At 36.9% G+C, this 26078-nt stretch overlaps 1 protein-coding gene across 25 annotated transcripts in view; it reads right to left on the minus strand.

Annotated features, from left to right (window-relative positions):
• Pard3b (par-3 family cell polarity regulator beta) overlaps positions 1-26078 on the minus strand; it is a 1069040-nt gene that overhangs the window by 470791 nt on the left and 572171 nt on the right. For all 25 annotated transcript variants that reach the window (XR_015449088.1, XM_087205812.1, XM_004851169.4 and 22 more), the window contains 2 exons: positions 25410-25549; positions 23828-23956 (listed from right to left, as the gene is read on the minus strand). Coding sequence is in view for 24 of the 25 variants with exons in the window: in XM_087205812.1 (XP_087061938.1) it covers positions 23828-23956; positions 25410-25549 (269 nt within the window). In the remaining variant the exon portion in view is untranslated. The remainder of the gene's footprint in view (positions 1-23827; positions 23957-25409; positions 25550-26078) is intronic.

Here is a 26078-nt window from a genome sequence, read left to right on the forward strand (position 1 = left end):
ATGTTTGACCACTGATATGAAAACATTCTAGAAATTATTTATATTTGAGATACTTTTTATGTATTTTAAACTCATCCCTTGAAAGGAAGTGGAAGAAAGAAATTACTAAAGGCAAGAGTTGATTGTTGAATGAACTTCTCAGAAACCAATTTTCTTGAAGTAAAGCAGTAAACTAATCCCAGAAAACAAATGTCACAAAATGGTCATTCTTTACTGCCTGTTCAATGTAAGAGTAATTTAATGAAATTTTAAATCAGAGATTAATGCAAGTAAAAAAAAGTCAGAGTTAAGATTCCTATAGGAATCTTAAGTTAAGGTTCCTATATAGCAGCCTCTTCTACTTATACAGTAGACTATAAACTTGAAACACTGTATTAGAGCATCACATGGTACCTCTTTAACATGTATAATATGTTTGATTTTATATGTTGGTTAAAATAAATTTAATTCATAAAGAAATGAGTATAATATTTTGTGTATGAAAAGTAATGTAAACAGATAAATTCAGATAACATGGAGTTTTAGAACCATAAAATGCTTTGTTAATATTTAGAAATAATAATTCTTTTTTTTGTTGTTTTTACTCCTTCCTGTTAAAAGTAAACTAGAAAAAAAAAAGTAAACTAGAGAAACTTCATTAAAATATCTTAAATATTTTACATTCAATAACTTAGTGGCTAAGGTACATGTTTTTATGAATGTAAAGTATAATCATTTAATGGATAGAAAAGGAAGCACAATGGGCCCGGGCCTGTGTAGAGCAGACCATTTGGGAAGTTCTAGACTGGCGACTCCCCATATCTTTGTCTGCACAAATACTTTTTATGCCAGGCCACCTGCACTTAATGCCTTTAAAAGGTAGCTCAACCTCGAGGACAAAAGTAAAATCACTACACTCAGCATCACACTGAAGTGAGCAGGTCGATCACAGCTCAGAAAGTCAGGGTGGCACTGACTAGACTGGGGGTTCCTATGAACTCTCAACAGTTGGTCCATAGGCTGTTGCTGGTTCTGGAGGAGGTCTGCCCCAGGGCTGTGCCTAATCGCCGTCAGTCTCAGAATACAACTAAGCCAACCAATTTGGCTCTCTCTAAGTCTTGGATCAGTCAAAAACACTTTTGAATGGGGAAGGGGTCATGAGGGTTTCCATGATATCGAGGTAATGATTTATCATAAATTTCTCAGAGGCTTTAAAAAGTTAATACCTATTCATAGTTTTTGAGAGGGATGTAAAGTTTCACTTTCATCATGTGAAACACATGCTTCAGTATCTAGTGGCCCAAGGAAGATGAGAGATATGTGAAACAAACATGCACTTAATCCACAACTTGAAAGTCAGCCTATCTGAGCCCAGTTTAGAACAGCCAAGCCCCAGCGAATGTGCAGATATGTGAGCCAGAAATAAATGCTTTATTATGCACATCACAAATTTTTTTAATGTAGCACTTTGGTGGCAACAACTGACAGATTACTTTTCTTGGTGAATTACTTCTGGGTAGATTCCTGCTCTTCCTTCAATATGGTTTAGTGTGATAGTAATTAGTTTCCTATCAGGAATTTTCTAATTCACTTGGCTGTGGAATACAAGTCAAATGGAGGCAACATTTTATAGGAAGTATTCCCTACTAGGAACTCACAGAGATGGTGCATTGACACCATGGGGGAGGACTGGCTACAGAGAACGGAGCAGAAAATAAGAAGGTTTAGAGAGAGATCTGGGTACCAAAGAGACCCTAAAGATGCCGCTGTACATTGTTATCATTATTTCTGCATCATGCTTTTGCATACAGACATATCTCACAATTAGCATACCCAAGAACACCCAAAGAAGTATATCTAATCTCATGCTAGCCTTTAAAAGATGTACAAGTACATCCTGAAGCTTTTAGAATTTGGACATCCTTTTTCCACAGGTGGGGATAAATAATTTTTAGTTTCCTGATGAGAGTCTCTCTCTTCTTTTCTCTTCTCCCTTCCTCCTTCCTTCCTTGTTGCTCCTTGAATTTTGGACTAGGAAGTTTCAGTGGATAGCTAAAGATAATCAATCAAAAGCCATTTTCACTTAAATCTTATAAAGCATTATGGTTACAAAATAAGATCTTGTACCATGAGAGTGGAAATACAAAAACCTTTTACATAGCACCTTACATGCCAGGTCTATTGCTGTTACTTAGGATACAATGACTCTCTCAGTAAAGATAATATTACTTTCTTCCCAATCAAGAATTCTAAGGTAGGATTACATCTCAATCTCACTTTTCCTACAGGACCCAGTAAATGTTCTTTAGATTAAGCATCTGATAGTAACATTTATTAAATTCTTCCACAAGGTAGTAATAATACTATCGCAACCTCAAAAAAAGTAATATTTTCGTAGAGGTGAAAGGGGTAGTTTCTGTTGGTTGTTTAAGGCTTATAAGAAAATCAAATGATAAAAACAAAAACATTTTTTATCCCATCTTTTTACCTGATGCCTGAGTTGCATCTAATGTGATTCCAGCTGGAAACCAATACATTTTAGTATGCTATTAATGATAAATAATTCTAAATTCCAAATAGAGGTTGAGAAATCTCAGTGGGTAACAACCATTTAAAACTCATAGTGATGTTTACTTTTGTAATGAAAATGTTCTTTCCATGTATATAACACACCATGTAGACAGACATATAATTCTTCATTTATCTTAATAATTAAATCAATTACTCTGTTAAATTAATTGTCAGATAAAACTGACTAGAAAATAACAAGTCATTTAAATCCTATAGAGGATGAAAACTCATCAAAATTAAAATGTGAATATATCTTCCTATTGTTACTCTACGAACAAATTGAAGGGAGAGAATTCTATGCAGACTTAATTCTGGGGAAAAGTGAATAAGCCTGTCAGTTGTCTGTTGCCTCCAAAATACTGCTTAAAAAACATTCCAAAATTATGATGTGTACAATAAAGTATTTATTTCTGACTGACATGTCAGTTGGCTGGGTCTGGCTGATCTTAGTTGGACTCAATAGGCTTGCCTTTAATCTGGGATCTTGTTTTGTTTTGTTTTGTTCATTAAGTTTAATGGTACATTTTAGGTATCTAATATTATGACATTCATCATTGGGAATTTGTACCTTTACATGATACATCTCAGTTCTTAGTTTTTTCCTCATTCCCCTACCCACCCTTCCCTATTTACAAAGACTTAATTTCCATTTTTTTCCTTATCTCATATTTATTCCTTTCCATTGCCCCACCTACTTCCCCTTCCCTTCTGCACCTTTTCTTCCTATTTCACATTATCTATTATAGATTTTGATCCTTATTTACACTTCAGTTTCTCACACCAGAGAAACTATTTGGTATTTACACATGTGTCCGATTTTATTTCAGTTAAGAGTATGGCCTCAATGTGCATCCATTTAGCTATAAATGTCTCTAGTTTATCATTCTTTATGGCTGAGTAGTATTCCATTTTATTAAAAAAACCCCACATCTTCTTTATCCAGTCTCCAGTTGGTGGGCAACTGGGGTGTTTCCAAGCTTTAGCTATTATGAACTGTGCCACTATAAACATGGGTGCACATATATTGCCGTGGTATGATTGTTTTAATTCTTTTGGAAATATACCCAGCAGTGGAATAGCAGGTCAAATGGGACCTCTAATCCTAGTTTTTTTGAGGTATCTCCATACTGATTTCAACAGTGATTGCACCAGTCTACACACCAACAGTGGAGAAGGGTTCCTTTTTCCCCACAACTCTGCCCGCATTTGTTATCAGTTGCATGGTGAACTAGCACAAAGAATCAACAACTGGAATCTCATCCTATTAGAAAGCTTCTGCACAGCATGAGAAACCACTAACAGAATGAAGAGACAATCCATAATGTGGGAAAAAATTTTTACCAGCTGTTCCTCAAAGGTCTGTTATCTAAAATATACAAAGAACTTTAAAAAGTCAGACCTCCCAAATTTAAAGGTCCAATCCAAAAATGGGGATTTGAAATGAACAGACATTTCTGAGACAAAGAAGTAGAAACAGCAAATAAACATATGAAACAACACTGGTCACTTGAGAGATGCAATGAAAACAACCCTGAGATTCCACCTCACTCCAGAAAGAATGGCTGCTATCAAGAAATCACCCAATAACAAATGTTTTGTTTAGTTTTTGAGACAGGTTCTCAGGTTCAGGCTGGCCTTGAACTCACTGTGTTGCTCAGGCTGGCCTCAAACTCATGGCAATACTCCTGCATCAGCCTCCCAAGTGCTGGGATAACTGGTGTCTGCCACCATGCCTAGTGATTCACATATTATCTTTCTAGGATCACTGGATACTTAAAGCATGTGTATCATATGGTGGAAAACAGGAAGCAAAGGTGCAAATATCTTTCAAGCATTACACATATTATATCTACTAAAATTGACTTATTTACTTTTCTGGTTTCTTACACTAGAGAAACCATGCTATATTTGAACATGTGTGTCAAATTTATTTCACTTAAGAGTATAGTCTCAAGGTGCATCCATTTATTTAGAAATGTCTCTCAATAGTATATTAGGACCAAGATGTATAACAGATATTGTAAAATAGGAAGAAAATGTTCAAATGGTAAGGGGGACTAGGGATGGGGAAGGAGGAATGGAAGGGAAAAGAAATTCACGTGGTTAGGTTCACAGGCGCTGGCTGGCAAAGTGCTCTCTAAACACTCTTGGGCCAGACCAATGGTGGAGCTATATAATACTATTTAGGAGTAAAGAATTAAAACCAATGATCTCACCCGATAACTGGACAGCACTGTTTTCTGACACATGGGAGGTTATCAAAGGTTCATTATATAATACAGGGTTTGTGTTGATCTGAATATTTCCCTTTTTCAGGTATCACATATTCTGTTTACAGTCCTTCCTATAGTCTGAACCTCAGAGTGACTTCTGGTTCTGTGATATTTTTCCAAGCTTGAGAAACAGGTAGCCCAGATTTTGGAGGATTCTTCCTCCACATCATGCCAGGTTCCCAAAGTAGGCCAGTCTGGTGGCTCCAGAGTCCTAAATACTTGGTTTGGACTACGGAGAATGGTTTCTCACTTCACATTATTCCTCCTCAGCACTCAGCTGCCTTGAGTGCCTCTTCCAACCTCTTCTACGTGTAAGCTCTTCCAGCCTTCTTCCAGTGCAAGGGCAATGGAGCTGAGTTTATGAGCTTAATTCCTGTAAATAAGTGTGCAATTATGAGAAGTTTTAATGTTCAGCACATTTTCAATTAGTATTTTGCTAGGTATAGGTTGAGCAGGATTTGTTTCCTCCCTGAACTAAGAGATCTTCATTTCCTGAGGAAGTCAAGTGTGCTTCAAATACTAGGGGAGAACTGTGTCAGTTCAGTTCACACCTAAGAAATTAAGATTTTTAAATTAATGCAAAATCCTTCCATTTTTACTGCTGATATACAAAAGGAAGAGTCATCAAAAAACAATGGGTGAGTGTATCATTTTACTCAAGTATTTCCTTGACAGAACAGACTTATGATTTTTATGGTACTTAATGAAATTACATACAAGGAAAAAAAATCTTCATTTCCTACATTTATGTGTAAGCGTCATGTGCAGACATTTTCAACTAAAAAGAAATTTTATAGTGAAAATGTGATGGAATAAAAGATTCATTGCATATTTCCAAATCCTTTATGTCTCAGCAAATAAACTACCTCTTCTTCGTAGCATCCCTGACCTTATCAGTAGAGAAACAATTTGTCTTTCTCTGAGATCCCATTTTACTTTTCTTTTCCTATGTTTATGATTCTCATCCCTTTCTTTCTGTTCTCACAATTATCTTCTAACTTGTCCATCTTCACTCTGCTATACCACTGTGATCTCATCAAGGGCAGAAATTATGATAATTCAGACTTTAAATCCCATTTACCATTCAGCAGGATGCATGTATCTAATAAATATTTGTGATGGGATGACTTCATAGATTTTTATTGACACTTCTCTGCCACAATGCCCTTTTAAAATAATAGCCTTGCATCTTGTCTACAAAAATCATAGTTTTAAACACTTCTAACCTAAATTTTCTAGTAGATTTGTTAGACATAACTGAAATCAATCACGTTACATATGCATCTTTTAATGTTTACTTGAGATTCTCTCTGCCTAAAAATCATGTTCTCCTCAGGCCATTTTTTTCAATCACTGACAAACTTACCCATAAGAGCACATCTTGATTGCCACCTGCTCTCTGGTTGTACGCTGATCTGGGTCTTCACAGCACTCTATACACAATTAAAATATAGCCTAATCACATGTGGTCCTAGTTATTTATCGCTATATAAATCTTTATCATATACAATTCTAAGGACTTAAAGGGCAACAAGGACTACGCTGCTTTTGTTTGTGCCACTCACACCTGCCAGAGTAGAGTATGTGCTGAGAGCAAATGCACTGTATACTACTGAAAGAGCATGATTGACAGTACTTGTTCAGTTATTTCTTCCATTCTAGCTTAACATGGGCCATGTTTTCATTAATATTAAAAAATAATTCACAAACTGCTACTTCAATTTCAACACTTTGTGAGAGGCCATCTGATAGGCTGGTAGTATGTTTTTTAGAAAACAAGATTCACCATCACCAGCATCGCTTGTCAGATGGTATCTTGGAATACTAGAAATATATTTGTGATATCTACAGCCACACAGTGATTGGCCTTTTTTCTTTGCTTTCATAGTGCTTAGCATAATCATGACCTATTTGCACTTTGATGACTATGAAGGGCTGAGCTATGCAAGAAAATAGCTAGCAAATGTTTCTAAAATCACACATTTACTTTGGCTCATCTGATCACCATATCCGCTCTTAAGTTTTGATATGGGGTGGAGTAAACCTGTCATTCACTCCCGCTTTATTATGACATCTGGTACTATTTGACAACTTTCCTGTTCAAATGAACCCCCTAAAAGCAATTTTTCACATATAAAACTAAGATTATGCCTACACTGACACCTAAACAATTGGTTGAAAAGTTTAAATTCACTCAGTGAGCAGATTCATTTGTTCTAAATAAAACTGAAAAGCAAACTAAAAGTTGCTGTGATGGTTGGTAGTTTTTTTTTTTTTTAACTAAATTGGGCAGCAGTTTGTGTATAGATACCAAGTAAAACACTTTTAATGTATTCAGTATCTCCCAGTCTTTGTCCTTTCAAGTTCATTGGACATTAAATACAGATAACATAGTATATTTTTATACTCTAAGTTGAAAGAAGAATCAGTCTCATAATTCAGATAGATATGTTAATGGCTGGTGAAAGAGTCATCTGACCAATTATTTTCTTGTTAAGATAGGCCTTGATTTCAGCCTTTGTTTCTATGGATTTAGGATTCATCCCATTATTTTAGCCACATCAAAAGTAGGGCACTGGCTAAACAAATATGAGTGATTTATAAAGGCGGCCATATTTCAGTGATGTAAAGAAAATATTCCAGTGTTTAATGACAACCACATGTTTAGATATCTCCCCAACTTTTTTTTCTATTCAATTATAAAAGAAAAAAATGAACAAACCAGGAAAAAAATTCTAGAATTACATATGAATAAATCACTTATTAATATTTCATAATGTAATAATCATTATCCAGCATAACAGAACGCTTTGTACTTTGCCTAGATCCTTAACTTCTAATCAAATTATCTCTACTAGTAAAAAATTTAGCTACAACTTTCTAAGAAAGGTTAAATGTACTAAGAACATTCCTGAGCAAAACTTATTTTTTCTGTTATCCTATTAGGATTTTCTCCCACATTTTATTAAACAGAAACAAATTTGAAAACTAAAAAACAAAACAAAACACAGAATGATCTTCCTTTTATTTTCTTCACTCTCTGGACCATGGTAATTAATGTCTACTCAACAGCAAGCTCAATCATTTGTCTCCCTTGGGATAGTACTTTCAATTAAATCTTTTTTTTCATCCAAGAATGCCTGTTCTCATTGACCACTGTACTTTTTATCTGTGGATTTATGATAATCTAATTCATATCTCCTCACTGGGAGAATGGCCTTATGAATCCTTATTGTTCTCACACCAGAAAAGAAGTGAAAAACAAAATTAGCTCCTGCAGAAGTCAGGAAGGAAACTGCGTTTGTTTAACACAGTGAGAGCCCTTTCACTACCTGCCCAGTGGCCTTGACAATTACACTGCTCTGGCCTCTCAATGTGCTGGTTGCCCCTGGCCTGGCTGCTTGCTTCTGATAAGAGATGCCAACTCCCATGAGAGCCACTGAGAACCAAGAGCACAGGCAATGCAATCTTCGGGTTACATTTGTAAGGATTTCTGAAGGAAGTTACGACATTTACATGTGATCACTATTCTTTTCTGTAAGAAACCCTACAAGTTAAAGAGGACCACTGAGCTGCAACCTGAGAAAAAAGGTTTGACTTTTGACTTTTTAAAAAGTGAGTTAGTAGCTTGTTGATAGCTTTTTTGCTTTTACTTTTTTTCCAACTAGGACATACATGATTCTGTTTCTGTTTTTGAAGTGCACAAATAATAATGACAAAGTTATTAACTTAACCACCATGGAAAATTACCTTTTTTAAAAAAATTTTACAATCACACTCAGTTATGCAGCTGAACAGGAGGCTGAATCCAGTGTATTTCTGTCTACATGATATAGGGATTAAGTCACTGTTATGTATGTCCTAGACTTGAATGAATTCACCAGCCTTCATCTTTAATTTCCTTGCATGGCTACATAGCACATAAAATTATCAAGTTAATAATTGCATTAATATTTATTTATATAATTTATTTACAACTTGTCTAGTACCAAAGAGGAGCTGAGGTGGTTTGCATTAATAATGATACTGAAAATAATCTGCCAAGTTTTCAACAATTCACTAGTGTTGACATAGTCATATTTTTCTACTAGAAGCCAGGATTCAGAGATTTTTTTTGCATTAAAGATGGCCAAAATCTTAATGAATAATATTTGTAATTCATTCACTTTTCTTTATGTGGAATGGAAATAAGGCTTAAATAAATGATGACTGTGGGTACAGACAAGGCAATTTCTCGTTAGAAAGCAGGTTGTATGCCGTAAGTTTATAAATTCGGTCTTTGCAACTTGAATCATTTTTAAATTTTTCTCTCAGAAGAAATACTGGTAAATTTTGTCCAGGTTTCAGTTTGGCCCACAGGGTTTGTTTACTCCACAGTATCTCAAAAACATACCAGTAAGTAATAATTTATGTTTTATTTGATGTGCTGTATTTGGTAATGTTTTATGGGGAAATATATCTAAATTCAAATTCAGAAAAGAAGGAACACATTTCCTTCTGACCTGCATGTGGGAGCAAAGTTCCTGATGGTACCCACAGCAGTGCTGGAATCAGGAGAGGACTGGAGACTGTACCTACAACTAGGACAATAAGCGCTCGCATGGCAGGGGTCAAAGATATGGCCATGAGAAAGATAATTGTTGGCATTTTGTTGGTTCTTCATTTACATGGGAGACTATACTCTGTTAATCAAGTGGGACCTAGGCATTCTGAACTGCAGGAAAAGAAATCACATTCAAGAGGAGGGCTCCTGCTGCCCATCCATATATACAGATCATTTATAATTCAAGCACTATTTGCACTATTGTCATGCCAAGATTTGCCATACAGAAATTCAGATAATAGTATTTAGAAAAAGGAAAGGATCTTAGGAGACCATTTAACTCAATTCCTCCCCTTTTAAAAAGAAATGTTTCCCTCTATTTACTGTCATATTATTTTCATTTGATAATTTAATTTTAATATTTATTAGTTTATGAGTACACATTTCAATTCTTATTCTTCAATGTCAATTCAGACTTTGAATATCAGGATGAATAAATCTTTGTACAGGGTGGGAGAAGAAAGAGAAAATATGTCCTTCTGGGAGAGAGGTATCTGGCATGGAGAGAACTATCTGGCATAGAAAGAGGAGTTTATATTAATCAAGAGTGGCATGGTTAAAAATATTGCTAAACAAGTATGTTGTATCTCTAGCAAATATTTGCATAAAGAAAGAACCCAATAAAAATTTTGAGTGTAATTAAGATAAAACCTAGGAATTTTAATGACCATCCTAAACTCAAGTGCATAGTGGCAACCCTGGGCCAAAACCCTGAATCTCATGTCCCATCTAATACTGGTGATGTTATAGAAAAGTGTACTCTTCATTTCTCCTAATCTAATGTGAGATGTTATAACAGAGTTGGTCCCAGTGAATTATGTCTCCTTGAAATGTGACTTTGACACTATTCCTATCCCAGTAGGGACTCTATTGCTTGGATCTTGATTGGCACTGTCATTTTCTTTGACCAAGAGAATAAAATTAAAGTGACACTGCAACTTCCAAGGATAGGTTTTAGGTGTGTCTACATCTTTTGCTTTTGCTATATTGACTATGCCATGTAAAGACACTGGGCTAGCCTTCTGGAGCATGAGAAAACACAAGAATGAGGATCAAGTTGTCAACAACAGTTGGCAATAGGTTACAGACATGGAGAAAGGCCATCTTGGGCCTCTGGGCCTGAGAGATGGTTCAGTTGCATGCAGCTTCCTGAAAAAGTCCAAACCAACCAGCAGAGGAGCCATTTACAAACCATTTATGGTTTGTTTAACATTAATTGATAATTCAAACGGAGAACTTACAGAAAAGGTATCATTTAGATCTTATGTTCACACTTGATGAATTTTCTGTGTTATCTTTAGAAAATGTTTGATTTTAGACTTGGAAGTTTTGCTCATGAGCTAGCACAAATATCCATTAATATTATTTCTATAAATATACCTTTTCATTTTTCATCTTATTTTTTTCTCTTCCATCTTTGGCTCATGCTTTGCTGTATCCCTTCCTGGAAGTTTTTTTCCTCTTCTGTTCTTTGACTCTATCTAGAGCCCGAACATAGTTCTATCTCATAAATGTAATCTTCTATGATTATTTTGACTTTCCTTTAAAGAATTTTGATTTCCTGCTTTTTATGACTTCTAGTTCACTATTAATCTCCCAGATTCTTCCTTAAATTTGTGCAACTATTTTCTGTCCATTTTTCTGTCCCACATGTACCATGCTACATTCTTACACTGCTTCTCTAATAGCTCTTGGCAGTGTCTAGGCTCCTGAAATTCAAGGATCATGTTTTAGCACATTTTAGAATACCCAATGCATGACATAGAATGTAGCAGAAATAAGTATTCAAGAAATATTTGATCAACTGAACTGAGAAAAGTAGACGTCCGGTAAACATTTACTGAACAATTGTGTTCCATTTAATATTCAATGTGGACTAGAAAGAAGAGAAAATGGAGGTCTAAGAAGACAATTCTCCTGAAGACCAACTTCTCTTTGAGTATCATGGAAGAGAAGCACTTGGTTTCAGAGCGATAAAGTGAAAGTGAATTAAGAAGATGTTTTGGTTGGGTGTTTTTGTGTTTGGTCATTTTTGGTTAGTTTGCTTTTTATTTCGCTCATTTGTATTTATTTTCTTCGTGTAGCAGAAATAGAAAGATGAAATACATAGGAGCTGGGGAGGAGAGAAGGCAGAGGACTGGCCCTTTGCATTAGGCTGGAAATCTGTAATGCACCTGTGGAGAGCTAAGGGCGATAGTTCTGTGAGCCTGAAACCATGGGTTCTAGTCCCTATGGAACTTTAAGGGAAGCTCTGCTATTCTTGGAGCTGATATCTTTCTCCATTATATTACTATAACTTCCATCTTATTCCTACCTGCTGCATTAATGAAATTTAATGTAATGTACTTTTACCTCAGTGTGGTAGATTGACTAATGGTCAAACTGTAATGCCCAGCTGAATTGAATCAGTGTGGTCTGGGTGGATCCACCTGAGGATTATTTACCAATAGCCATAAAAAGAGAACTGGAGGGGACGATCTTGGCCTGTTGATTTTCTAGGAGAAGCTTGCTGTGGATGGTTTTCCTGATGTGAACTAGGCTGTTCTTGTTAGAGGAGGAGTTCGGGGCCTTGCTGTCCCTGGGAATGGCTGCTGTTTTCATCAGGGGAGCTCTGATCTTCACCATGAGCATCACTTCCTGGCTCCAATGTGGATCCCTCAGCTTATTGGCACAAATCCTTCATCTCACAGGCATAGGTTTTCTGGCTCCCACCACTGGCCTTTGGGCCTTCCAGGTGCAGATCCTCACTATGGCGAAGCATGAGACATTACTATGGGCTCTATGCAACTGGTTGGACTCGTGGAGGACACTGCCTTGGACTCTAAGCCTTTAGATGGACTTGTGTGGGACACTGCTGGGATCTAGGCCCTCGCGTGGTTTCTTTGGGCCCCTAGTGTGCAGTTAATCTCTTGCACTCCGTTGCATTTGACTTTTTGGGTAATTGTTATAAAATAATCCTAGAAACTATGTGTCCTCTAGTAAACTCCCTTGGCAAAACCCTGACTACAACACTCAATTTTCATTACCACCAGGCATTTGAATATAGAAGAGAAGTAAATATATTCTGTAATTGTGAGACAACAGACAGATTGTTGTTTGCTTTCAGAAAGTCAAGATGAGAGGTCAAAAGCAAAAGAGGAAGAGAAAAGGAGAGACAAAGGAAAAGGAGAGAGGCAGGAAAAGGACAGGAAGGAAACATCAGAAAATTAAAATAACATTTCCAGCTGTTAAGCGATCTTTCTTTAGGTCCTAAGCCTTTAAGAAATGCAAAGAATTAATTATGGAAAGACTAGGTGATAAAACTCCTTCATATAACTCAATAAATGGTGAGGAAACATAATTGAACTCATTTATAATTGAATATCCTGCCATCCAGGGCAGATTTAAAGAAGGGTAAACTTAGAGACATACCAATATTAAATGTGCTTTTGTCTTAACATTTGGGATAAAACATTCTTTGTAAAGAAAACTGGGAATGCAGTGGGCCTTCATTTAGGCAGCAACAAGAATTGCATAGTCTATGAATTGCACTTTGGGATCTTAGTTTAAATAATTATAATATGTTAAAGAAAAATGCATCTTAACCCCCACAATGTTTTATTGTATCTGACAAGTTCAGAGAAAGAGCACCTATCTGCTGTTGCATTATGTGTCATGTGTTCTACACACTCATTAAAAATAATGAGAACATATTTAAAAGTCATTGCCCAAAGAATCTTTGGGGACTGGCATGGGACGAGGTAAGAGGCAACAGATTATTATTGTCTATCTCTGTTTTAGGAGATAAAACAGCCCTTAGGAGAAAAAACAAAAACCAAAAAACAAAGAAAAAACCCCAACCCAGGGATCCTAAATTGATATTCTTTAATGATAAAGATCACTCATTTCCCTGAAAAAACAGGAAGATGAAACATGTTTGGATCCCTAGGTATACTTTCAAAATAAAATGGACTGGTGTGGCAGTTTCACATGTGTGGTATTTACTTTGTAGCAGCTGGAAAGTCATCCACAATCAATTAAGGTGATATTTTCCTCCTAATCTTTAAATATCCTTCACAAAATGAACGCACTTCCTTATCTTACGTGAAATGTACCTTAACAAATATACTGATCACAGTCATACAGGCAGTTAAGCAAATCAAGGTGATCCCCCGAGTTTTGTAACCAAATTCTTATCCAGCTGCTCTATCTCAACAGCTGGCATAAATTACTGGCAACATTTGGCTAACTGGGTAATATGGAAGGTATAGTCAGTGGTTGGTCACAATATTACTTTTTCTGAGCTTTTTAAACATGGATATTCAGAAAAATCTTTTTTTCTAGCTTCCAGCAGCCCAATCCGGGCCATGATGATCATGAATAAGACATATATCTTGCCCAGCATCATGGCTCTTTGTCATTAACTTTGCAAAAGGACATAACTAGGTTCTAGTCCTCTGAAATGTCATGATAGCTTCTTTCTCCTTGCTCTACTTTTCAATCTCCAACAAGACTGGTATTGTGACAAAAGCCATTAAATACTTATACCCTGACACCTGGAAGCTATGTGACCTGGCAAAATGACTAGCACTTCCTCCATCTGTTTGAATAATGCTGAACCACAGCATTTATCATCATCTATTTTATCAGGACTAGATACTGCTGAAAAGGGTTCAGTAAAATTCTTTCAAGTATAAGTACTTCCCAAAGAGTAGCAAATGACTATTAATCTCTCAGCCTTGTGGCTTATTGAATGCATCCAAGAAGCTGGCAAAGATTAAGGACCTTGACTCCCAGTCTCCAGCACAAGTCAGCAAAGGCACTGTGTTTATCTCAACAAAGGCAGAGGCTTGCTTCAATAATACTCCTGATTTAGACAATGTTGACTTTCATAAGGGGCAGTGTGTCATTTTCCTTTTTAAAAATGAGATAAATAGAAACTTGCACATAGTTATTTTATGGTAGTAAATAAAGATCACTAGGAACTCTAAGCTCTGTGACATGGGTTCTACCTTAGCAGAATAATGGATGGTGGAAGATGATCCCTGCTTGGGTCCACAGAACATAACTTCCAGTCCAGTCTCCAATGAGGCTGATGAAGGAAAGAGAAGGGAAACAGGGAAAACTGCAAAGAGATACCAATAACCCAATCTCCAAGCCTCCCAGAAGTACATTCCTTTGCGATGTGTCTAATTCTACAAGTTACAAGGTGGTATGTAGCAAATTTTGAGGACAATCAAATTGAGTGTGGCAAGTTTAACACACAATCGAGTTGGGCCTGAAAAAGTGAAGTACAATTGAGTTTGCCTAAATGAGTCAGGTGTAATTGACTTGGGTACCTGGATTGCACTCAGCACTGGCCTTTTGCCAAAATGAGGGGCACATAGCCAAAAAGGCACAACTCAATTGGGCTTGAAATTTTCACAGATTATTTTTCACGGAACAAGAAATTGTTCACTGAATAGAGAAATCGGGTTGGAAATTTGACTACTAAAGCTAGTGAGTTATAGCCATTAAGTTATCCTACCACTGGTTCTCAAATTTGAGTAGTATCAGCATCATCTGGAGGGCTGGTTAAACACACTTCTACAGTGGACCCTTGACTTATGAACTGGATCAGTTCCCGAAGGCTGGTTGTAACTCAAGTTGGCTGTAAGTTAATACAGCTGAGATCTGGATGTTTACCTTGGTACATGCTATAGATAACAAGAGGCAGCATTAGGTCCATTAACCTAATTAACCCAAGTTGTTCATATGTCGACCAGTTGTAACTTGAGGGTCCGCTGTAAGCCTGGCCTCCAGAGCTTCTGATTCAGGAGGTCAGAGGGATCCTAAGAACCTGCACCTTTACTCAGTTCCAAAGGCAGGCTGAGACTGCTGGTGTGAGCCGACACTTGAGAACCATTGTTTAACAAATTATTGTAGCTAAAATTGAAGCATTTAGAATACTTTAAAATATTTTAACAGTTTAAAATACCTCTAATATTTCTTTCTTTTCTATGCTTTTTGTTTTGTTTTGAGACAGGGTCTTGCCATGTAGTTCAGGCTAACCTTGAACTCTTGACAGTCCTCCTCCCTCAACCTCCTGAGTTTTGGGATTACAAGCGTGTGCCACCACACCCAGCTAAAATACTTCTAATTTTATAAATTTAAAGTAATTATACTTATTGCTTTTATGCCTTTACATGTAAACCTTACAGCTAGAGTGTACAAATGTCTTCACAACTGGAACCAGCTAAATTGTCACACATTCAAAATAACTATCCTGGGCTGGGGATTTAGCTCAGTGGTTCCGCCGCCTGTCTTGCAAGTGCAAGGACCCAAGTTCGACCCCGGTACCAAAAAAAAAAAAGAAAGAAAGAAACAAAATAACTATCCTAACCAGCACTGTCTCCTGTAGCTTGTTAGGGTTTAGATCTAAAATGTCCTCCAAAATTCTAATGCATTCAGAGTGGGGCCTTTCCAAAAATGACTTGATCATGAGGTGCTATACTCATCAGGGACTTGATCCATTGATGAGTTCACAGCTGAATACGCTATTAGTAGGGGGCCCTGGTTGGAGGAGAATCTCTCCCCTAGTTGGAGGACTATCTTTGTAGAGTATCTCTCTCTAGCACTTCTTGCTCTTTCTGCTTCTAGACACTGTTAGGTGATCAGTCTTTTTTTACACCATGCCTCTCTGCCATGATGTCTCTGCCTGGGAACCAGCTGACCATGGACTGAAATATTTGAAACCGTGAGCCAAAAGTAAACCTCTCCTCCTTTAAGTTGTGGATGGCATGTATTTTGTCTCAGTGAGGGGAAAGATGAATAAGACAGCTGTAATTAGAGACTACTGCTGTTCAGAAATCTGAGGAAATCACTGAATATTTTTTCTTTGGTTTAAAATAACTGTACAAGATAAGTAAAATATTGAACACGGATTAGATATGTCATTGGCTTTAGTAATGTGTAGCTTTAATTCATTCTGTCAGCAAATATTTACTGAGCATATACTGTATTCCCGGCACAGGAAATAACAACAGAAGTGAAGATTATTTGGCACTCACCAATTGTTAGCAGCTGTGATCAATTAATTCTAACAGCAGCCCTGCAAGGTGCAGTATGAGTTTTTATCTTCACTTGAAAAATAAGGAAATACTGTAGAGGCACTGAAAAGATAAGTGAGATGGCAAAGCAGGACATTCCATCCAGGCTGTGAGACTCCCAGATGCTAGGTCTTAATTGCTATTCTCTGTAGTTCTTAAGGTCTAATGGAGCAATATTGACATTGTGTGATTCAGAGACATGGTAAAGGGAGTCTTGAGAATGGATGGAAAAACAAATGGGGCTCCATAAACCAGACCTGGGTGCTTAAGAAAGGTTTGCCCACAGGAAAGGCCTGTAGGTAGATATGCTAAAGATTTGTCAGGCAAAAGAGAGGGAAAGGGGAGTCCTAGGTAGAGGTGAGGCTCATTGCACGTGTTTGGTGAGGATGGGGCACTGGCAATATTTAGGTTAAAAAAAGGCTTGAAATGACTATACATAGAAAAAATGCTGAGGATCGTGGCCCTTAGAATAGCTTGGGGTCCATGAAAAGAATAAAACTATAAGATTGCAAATAATTGCTTTCTCTTCCAAACCAGTCTGCACTTGTCTTAATGGTGCCACTAGAGAGACAAACTTAAAACTTTGAAATTACTGGTACTTTTTAACTCCATCATTCCCACATTGATGTATTTCTCAAACTAAAGTTTTCTAACTCTGGTTTTCTTTCCATTCTCAAGAGGTGATCATGTAGGATCCCCATGTTAGGGATGAGGAATGGAAGCTCAGGGAGATAGCTCCATGAAAGCCATTCAGTCAATAAGCATAGAGCCAAGATTCAACAAAGGTCCAACTGATTCCAGAGTCTCAGACCCTTACTGTCACTATTTAGTGATTGACAGTGAGCTCCTAGCAGGTTTCCCATCTCTTGGTCCCTTCACCTTTATTTCTTATAGGATTACTTTTCATCTTAGCCTGTTGCTCAACTCTCGGTCCAGGTGGGCTGCCCACTATCTCCATAATTTATTTTGTACTTTCTAATCTCTGAGTAATTGAAGATGGTATTTCCTTCCCAGTTCTTGTTTTGAGTTTTGAAATCCCATTTAACCATTAAGGCCCTTTTCAAATGCTGTCATGCTCATGAAGGCTTTGCAGGGCCCTAACATGTTAGGAATACCCCTAAGTATATGCAATAATATAATTGCATAATTTGGTCCAATTATTATTCGTTTTCTAGTCTAGAACATTGGTGATGAACCTATGGCACATGTGCTGCAGCAGGCTGTTTGTATCATTAAAAGCTCTAAAAGGTTTGCCCTCATTGGTCTAGAAACTCTGTGAAGACTAACATATCTCATTCAACCCTGGAACTCATGTAGCAGAGCCTTGACTGAGATTCAATACATATTAGTGGAAAGGAAATGCAAGAAGAAAATGGAAATTATTGTAGGGAGAAGCTGAAATGAGAGAAGCTATAATAAGCTATGATAGTGAGGGCACCATCTTAAATCTCTAGAATTGTGTTACTTAACTGAATCCACAAAACAGGAATCTATTTTGGTTTTCTGCATAATTATTTAAATTGCAAACCATAATTCTTGCATTTTGGTTTAGGTAGAAAAAGTCATTCTGAAATTATCCTTCAATTTCTGCTACTTAGCGACAAATAGCCACTATAATATTCATTTTTCCTTAAGTATCTTGGTTAATTAAGGATGGAATCATTTGAATCAAATAGCCAAAGGGAATAAATTAATCTATCAGTTAAATGAGGTTCATCTAAGATTACAAACCAAAATTTTTCCATGATTTATGATGTTAAATAATTTGACATTTGAAGGTCCAGAGTTTTTCACTTAATAAGATAATGTGAATCACAAGGAATGGGAACCACATCTCATTTGCTAAGGTAGTTATAGGAGCAGATAGGTTTGGTAGTGGAATACACTAAGCTCAGCAACTATTAAGGGAGTCTCCACCCACGTGAGCATCATTTTTTTCTCAGCAAAAGCAATACTTACAAGTGAAGGTCAAATTAGCATGACAAACATGGCTAACTTTTGGTTCTCAATCATGCCAAGGAGGAAAATCTTGCTTGCTTGAAATATAGTTAATTCCACTCGCAGAGGCCAGGATTTAATAGCAGGCAAACTTGGGAGGTAGAAATTATAAATACATTTGAAAATTTTTCAGCTCGATTTACCCTACAGGGGTTTCTGTGATTTTCAGGGTAATTTAAAGATAAGGCAGCAGGTTAGTAAATGAAGTATTAAAGAGGTTAACAAAGAAATGGCAGAATTTTTCTTTCTCTCCATAAAGAATATGTGCACATACATGCTCAAGTGTATAGATGGCAAAATAGCTCAGTATCTCTTCTTAAAAAAGAATCAAGATATGAAACTAATAGAAAACTTACAGTGTTTTGGGATCTTGCCTATATGAGAAGATGACTGTATCTGACTTTGCATAAGTAAAAATGAATTTAAGGTATCATTGATAAAAAAGAACTTGTGGGGCACATCTCTCACAGGACAGAGCCAATGAACCACCAACTAAGTAGCATAGTTTACACTTCAAGTGGAGAGGCATGTGCAGCAATCTCACACCTTCTGAATCTATTACCAACACCAATCTCAAAGCACCCTCTGTAGAAAGAAATGTTCCTTATGCAACACCTCTTTAATACGTTCTCACTCCAGCAGGGGGTGAGGACATCAAAGGGTTTTCCAGGCTGGGATTCTGGAAAGGTTACCTTTGAAGCATAGCCTCTTCTTCTTCTTCTTCTTCTTCTTCTTCTTCTTCTTCTTCTTCTTCTTCTTCTTCTTCTTCTTCTTCTTCTTCCTCTTCCTCTTCCTCTTCCTCTTCCTCTTCCTCTTCCTCTTCCTCTTCCTCTTCCTCTTCCTCTTCTTCTTCCTCTTCTTCTTCCTCTTCTTCTTCCTCTTCTTCTTCCTCTTCCTCTTCCTCTTCCTCTTCCTCTTCCTCTTCCTCCTCCTCCTCCTCCTCCTCCTCCTCCTCCTCCTCCTCCTCCTCCTCCTCCTCCTCCTCTTCTTCTTCTTCTTCTTCTTCTTCTTCTTCTTCTTCTTCTTCTTCTTCTTCTTCTTCTTTTTGGGGGGAGGGGTAGATACTAGAAATAGCCAAATTGTTATGGTGGTGTTGCATAACCCAGGCCGACACAGATTGAAAGATTGGTTAAATAGGCTGCTCATCTTGCGATGTAACTGTCTGCTCAGGAGGGAGGGCAGGGACCAACAAATAGAAGAGTTCAGCATAGTTCTCTTAGGTGGCAGGTCAGGTGAAATGACCAGGAAATGGATATGAAGGCCTCTGGAATAACAGAGGATCACTTCTGACAGATGATCCTATACTGGGACTTCCTGGATAACTGCTGACCACATGCTCCCTTGGCTGTAAGCATTAAGACTTTCCAAGAAGCTAATGATAACAGGGAAGCAAAGGAGATTTAGCTATCAGAAAATAGGCAGAACAATGCTGCAAAGCAAGTATAGAGCTCATGAAATAGCAAGGCTTTTAAGAAAAGGAAAAGGACAGTTTCTCAGAATAGGAAAAAAATAAACAGAGTTTATTTTCTTCAAAAGAGATAGAACACAACAAAAGCAGGAAGTGCTGTCCTTCCTTTACCCTGCCAGATTTTCCATGGAAAGTCAAGTGTGTGTATCAACCATGATAGGGTGAAGAAATGAAAGTGACACCACCTTCCAGTTTTTGAAAGGCAAATGCAAAGATGTGTCCTATAATACACTGTTCTTCAAAGCATGCAGTATATGGCACACTATGAAGTGATTCCCATAGAAGTAGTCCCATGCATGCAAACATGACCCGTCTTTAAACTTCCCAGATGCTTCTTGGTTTTTAGCACTCAAGGCAGGAATTAGGGCTTTAAAAAAATTCCTTTTTCCTCCAAAACAAAAATGATTCAGGGCCCACAAGTTAGGTTGTCATAAACCTCAAAGATTCTTGCTTTGCTGTGATTACAAAAAATATTTCTTGCATTTATATAGTGGACAGTCAAATATTTTTCAGTCTAGATACTTGCCAGAAAGTGCTAAGAGTCTGAATACTAACTACATGTCCTCTGTATTTTGTATGAAACTACAAAAAGACAAATAACTTATTTACATTCACTATCACATAGTCACACAATTAATTTAATATGCTCCCTGGTGGGCTCATCCTCTGATGTCATTTCTGGGACAGGAATCAAATTTCACTAAATTCTATTAAATAGGAGTGAAATAATACACAGAAAGTACCTCCCTTACCAAAGTTACAAGTGGATGGTTTTAAAAGTTTTGTTTATAATTCTGTATTTTTGATCCCAGTATACATTTTAAAATAATAATGATAATTGCTAAAAAATTAGTGGTTAGTCCCAGGCAAGCCTGAATAAATCAATTTACCCCATATATTTAAAGGATAGTACTGTATTTGGTACTACAGAAATGGTAATATACTAGAAGAAACACTTATAGACAATGCAATTGAGAACTTATAATTGCCCAGAGATGATGCTGAGAGCTTTCCATGTATTCTCTCTATTAATCCTCATAACAAACTTATGATTGAGAGTAGGAAATTGAGCCTCAGAATGATTTTGTGACCTGTTTCACAATCACACAGCTAAGTACCACAGCATACACAAAAACTGCATTTTAGGAGTTAAGTCCAGAGACGATATTAAAGGTTAGGAGACCTGGGGCTCTGGTTTCAGCTCACTGTGAGACCCTGGGCAAGTTACTCAGCTACACTGGAGCTCTGTTTTCTCATCTGCAAAATTACAGTTGGACTCACTGGTTTGTATATTTTTTGGTTTGAAAATCATATTATTCCTTTTGCTAATTTTCAGATAGTAAAAAATGCATTCTGGGTTACAAACAGGAATAATGTCAATGTCTCCTTTCCTCCTTAGCTGTAGGAAAGCTAGAAAAAAGGAATTAGTTGTGGAGTCAGAAATTCTAGAGAATATAAGGAAGAAGAGCATCTGACACTATCAGACAGGGAGCAGGAGGATTGTGAGGGTTTAAGTTCCCTATTAGAGTTCTGTCCTTAGGTTCTTTTGTGTGCATGCACAAGGGCTTACTGGAAAATTTATTTCAAAGCAAGATTTTATTTCTTCTGGGACCACAGTTCAACAGCATGCACAGCCATAACTTCTTCCCTTTTCCTCCTATCTCAGAAGAAAGGATATAGTCCCACTGAAGCTTTCTGGATTTTTATGTTTAGCAACCAAATGACTGAACAAGGATTGAAAGGGCTTCCTCCTATAGGTACATGGTGTCCCTGTTTTTAGTCTTCACTTTGATCTTTGTAGAGAAAGCCCAAGGTCTTTGGATAAACAAAGGATTGAAAGAACAACCATCTGTATTCAGAAGAAAAATAATCTGAAATTAAAGTTTCTATAACATTTCTCTTTGGAAAGAGTAAGAGCTTCAGTGAGGAGATGAGATAACAGTCAAGATTCTGCCTTCCAGAATGGTTGGGTATGCAAGAACCAAGTGGAGGAAAGAAGGTGAGGATTGTATCCTTATGGCTTGGATCACTCATTCTTCCTCCCTTCCCTATTTTACTTCAATTCTCCTTAGAACATTTAATAGGCCAAGAGTGGGGGAAGGACAGACAAGATGATGGGAAAGATAAGGAAAGGTAGAACAGAATTCTATGCCAATGCAATATGGCAAATGGAAGAAGGTTTAGGGGCCCATATAAGGACTATTAATACATAAAAGAGGTGATTGATGTACGCATAGCTGAATCAGAGAACTGCAAGGTATCTTAGAGATTATTTAGTCTTACCTAACTTTCTTCATTGGAAAATCATTCTAGAGCACCACTGGCAAAAAGTGAGGCAGGCTGTGTCTGAATGTTCTAAGCAGCACATTTTCTTCTTCAACAGGTATAACAGTTGGAAAATTGTCATAACATTATCCTCTCCCAGCCATTTGTTTTGGGACAAGCTCAATGAGGGTAGGAAATGAGTTCTAATGACTTCTGCATCCCTAGACATCTCCAAGTTTGAACCAAGAAGATGCTCAGTAAATTGCTGAATTAATGCATAAGTAGATTAATGGATATAAGTTATCTAAAGAAATGAATTAAGCCCACTTTGCAATCAATGTAATATATTTTTACATGCTTTCTAACAATGACTAGATCTCTAAAACTTTCTCTTCTTCAGGTTAAATAGCCTCAAATCTCCCAACCAAAGCTCACTGTTCTGGAGATCTAACTGTATATGAAAATCTCTTGTAATTCCCAACATTTCAGGTCCATCTTTTTCTAATTAGATTTTTTAAGGTTTTCACTATAATTTGATCACACTATATGTATTTTATACCCTACTTTGTTACATAAGATTACACTATGGATGTTTTCTCATGTTATTAACAATTCCTCACTGAGACCATTTTAAGTGTTTATTATACTTCACTGGAGAAATATCTAGTTATTTAGCTAATTCCTTATAGTTGTATAGCATCAAATATATCATTACAATAGATTGGGCTTTGGGGAAAGAAATCATCGTACATGAATTTTTTCACCACTCTTACAAGTTACTACAAGTGCAGTCAAAGAGCACACATTTTTTAAAGAAAATATAGAAAAGAATTTTTTATGGGAACAGATCATGGGTTTATTATGGTTATTTTAAAGTGCATTAGTATAAATTTTGATCCACTTTTGGTTTTAATTTCTAATACAGTAAGCATTGATAGCTATAGCACATGAACAACAGCTCTTTGGAGTCCTTAAGAATGATGACAGTGCAAAGGTGTGTGGACCGTGGTAGAATTCATCCTCCCCCCTCGGTCCCCACTTTTATTTAGGAAGGAGAGGGTCATCAATAGGACAATAATCACATCTTGTTCACGGAAAGAGCAGACATTTTTATAGGATCTGGAATTCTCTTCCTCAGGATCCCTCCCCAGCCCTCAAGAACAGGGTAAATCCTGTTTTGCATTGCTGTACCACCTCACACACTTCTCCTTCATAAGCTTTACCTCTGCTCTGGATATTTGTTATATTTTTATTTCCTTTTAGACCTTTTCAAGAAGGCATGAACTATTTTGCTGCCTATGTCTTACTGAAGAATCTAACATATACTTGATATACATTTTATTGAATTAGGTGAATATTGTTCAGTATTTAGTATAAAAATGTATTTGAATTCATTTCCAAATATATAAGTATGTATATGCTTCCATATCCCCAACTTACTGCATCAAGGCCCTAAAAGCATGATATCCCAAATGGGATAAAATACTCAAATTCAATTTCTGTTATTAATGAAGCTTGTGACTTAAAATTTAGTACTCAGCTACTAGGAATTCAATGAGCGTGTTAGACTGCACTGAGAATTCAGTGAGAATCTGAACCTTACCAGCTCTCGGGGCAGGAAACTTCCTTCCTGGCGGGCAATGACCAGTGATGCTGTCTCTCCCTGTTTGGTGCTCCTCAGCATGGCCACAAGCTCCTCCTGAGTCTTTCCAGTGACATCTCTGCCATTTACCTAATGAATGCAACCATGTGAACAGCTGGAATCAACCACTTGCTATTTCCTTTTATCCTAGGTGCTTATTTGAAGCAAAATAATGGGCTCCCATGATCAGTGAAGCCCTATGAAGATGAACACTAAACCCACAGGCAAACCCCAAATATATTTCCAATAACATACCACCCTCCTGATTACCATCCTGGACAAACTCAGGCAATCAGTAATTAGTACCAGCAATTTTTCCTAAGACAGCACATTCTCATGAGGGGAAAATCAAGCTGACAAGTACCAAGATTGATTTGTCAAACAGGTAGGAAACAGACTTCAAATGCTTACACAGCACCATCTTCTGCCTAATATAACAAGCAGAAGTAAACTATTATTACATGGCAAATTCCTCTAAAATATGTGTATTTTAATAAAATTCTAAAGTTTCCTGGATGTCTAGGAAACAATAGCAGACCCTTACAGCTTTCTGGATATTCCAATTTGAAGCTACATTCCTCATTTGACATATTGCTTCCTGACCCAGAACTACAGGGAAAAGTTGTTGTACTGTTTTTAATGCAATGAGAGAATTAAAGACACCAGGGAGTATCAATGAAGGTGATTTCTTAAAAAGCAAATTGACAATATATAAACATCAAGATGAGGCTATTAAACAAAAATAAATAGAAAAAGAATAACCCTGTTGGATGGGTATAGCAAAACTTCTCTATGCAAAGCCCCTTATACTATAACTGTTTCCATTACTAGCTGAGTACAGGTTTGGACAAGGCATAGATCAACCTGCAACACAGACACACCCACCTTAAACAATTAAAGGACTATTGTAATGGTTTGGCTGTGACTGAAATTCTTAACCCTAACTGAATTTATGATGAACTTCTGGATTCAATCCAAATTCCCCATGGGCTCTAAAAGGTGAAAGTAAATAGAGAAGATAGAGAAACTTTTCATTATTATTTGGCCCCATATCACTGACCTCACTGGGAACTTACAAAGTTAGCTGCTCATTAACTAGTCTTATAATTAAAGTCCTTATCTTATCTACAAGTAATAATTTTCAGTGTATATTATATTCAAAATAAAATATTAATATATAGTCGGTCCTCCATATCCATGGAATTAATATCTATAGATTCAACCAACCTCAGATAGCAATGTTTGAAACCAAATACACCTGTGCTGAACATGAACAGGTTTCTTTCTTATAATTATTCCCTAAAGAATATAGCATGACAATTACATAGAATTTATTTGTATTAGGTATTATAAGTAATCTAGTAAAGATTTCATGTGTACAAGATGTGTCTAGCTTATATGCCAATACTATAAAGGATGTAAGTATCTGCAGATTTTAGTATTCTCCAGGGCCCTAGAGACACTGAGAGACAACTGTACATGTTTATATATTTATTTGTTTCCCAAGAAATATTTTATTGAAGATATGAGTTTCAATTCTTACCTCCAAAATTCTGTCCCCTGATTGTAGGCGGCCATCTCTTATTGCTGCTCCTTTTGGTAAAATGTTTTTTACAAAAATGGGACCTGGACCATGAATGGAAGAATCTCTGGTAACCACAGTGAAACCAAGTCCTTCAGGACCTAGCATATAAAACCATAAAATGCATAGTCATCTTTAGCATGTGGAATATTATATTCAATATTAGAGTAAAAATGACCGAATTTAGACTACTGTAGAATAAGTAAAAATATTTACATTGCATATTTTAAGTTGTCTTGGTTTCAAATAAAGGCTATAATTCCTCTCAGACTAAAGTTGTATCAGACTGAGTATACTGCCAAATATACATGTATAACACTTTGATGTATTCAGATTCTAAAAGAATGTACATGTATCTATATAACCAGGAGACTGATTCTCTATAAACCCTAACCTGACACCACACTTTCCTGAGAAACAAAAGGCCATGTAAAGTGAGTTTTGTCAGTCTCTCGATGAGCTGGCCAATGTGTGGCTCACTGCTCTGATGCTTGATCTACTGAATTTGTTGTCCTGTCAGCAAAGCCTTGGTGCTTCTGGCCTGTTCACTTGCATCTCCAGTTTCTCCCTTCCAGTATATTTTTCATTCTGCCTAAAAGTTTGCTCAGGTTTCTACCCCAAAGAAGCTTT

Source organism: Heterocephalus glaber, unplaced genomic scaffold (genome assembly GCF_053883595.1).
Source record: "Heterocephalus glaber isolate CG9 unplaced genomic scaffold, H.glaber_assembly_v1.0 deba00000621, whole genome shotgun sequence".
Classification (NCBI taxonomy): Eukaryota; Metazoa; Chordata; class Mammalia; order Rodentia; family Bathyergidae; genus Heterocephalus; species Heterocephalus glaber.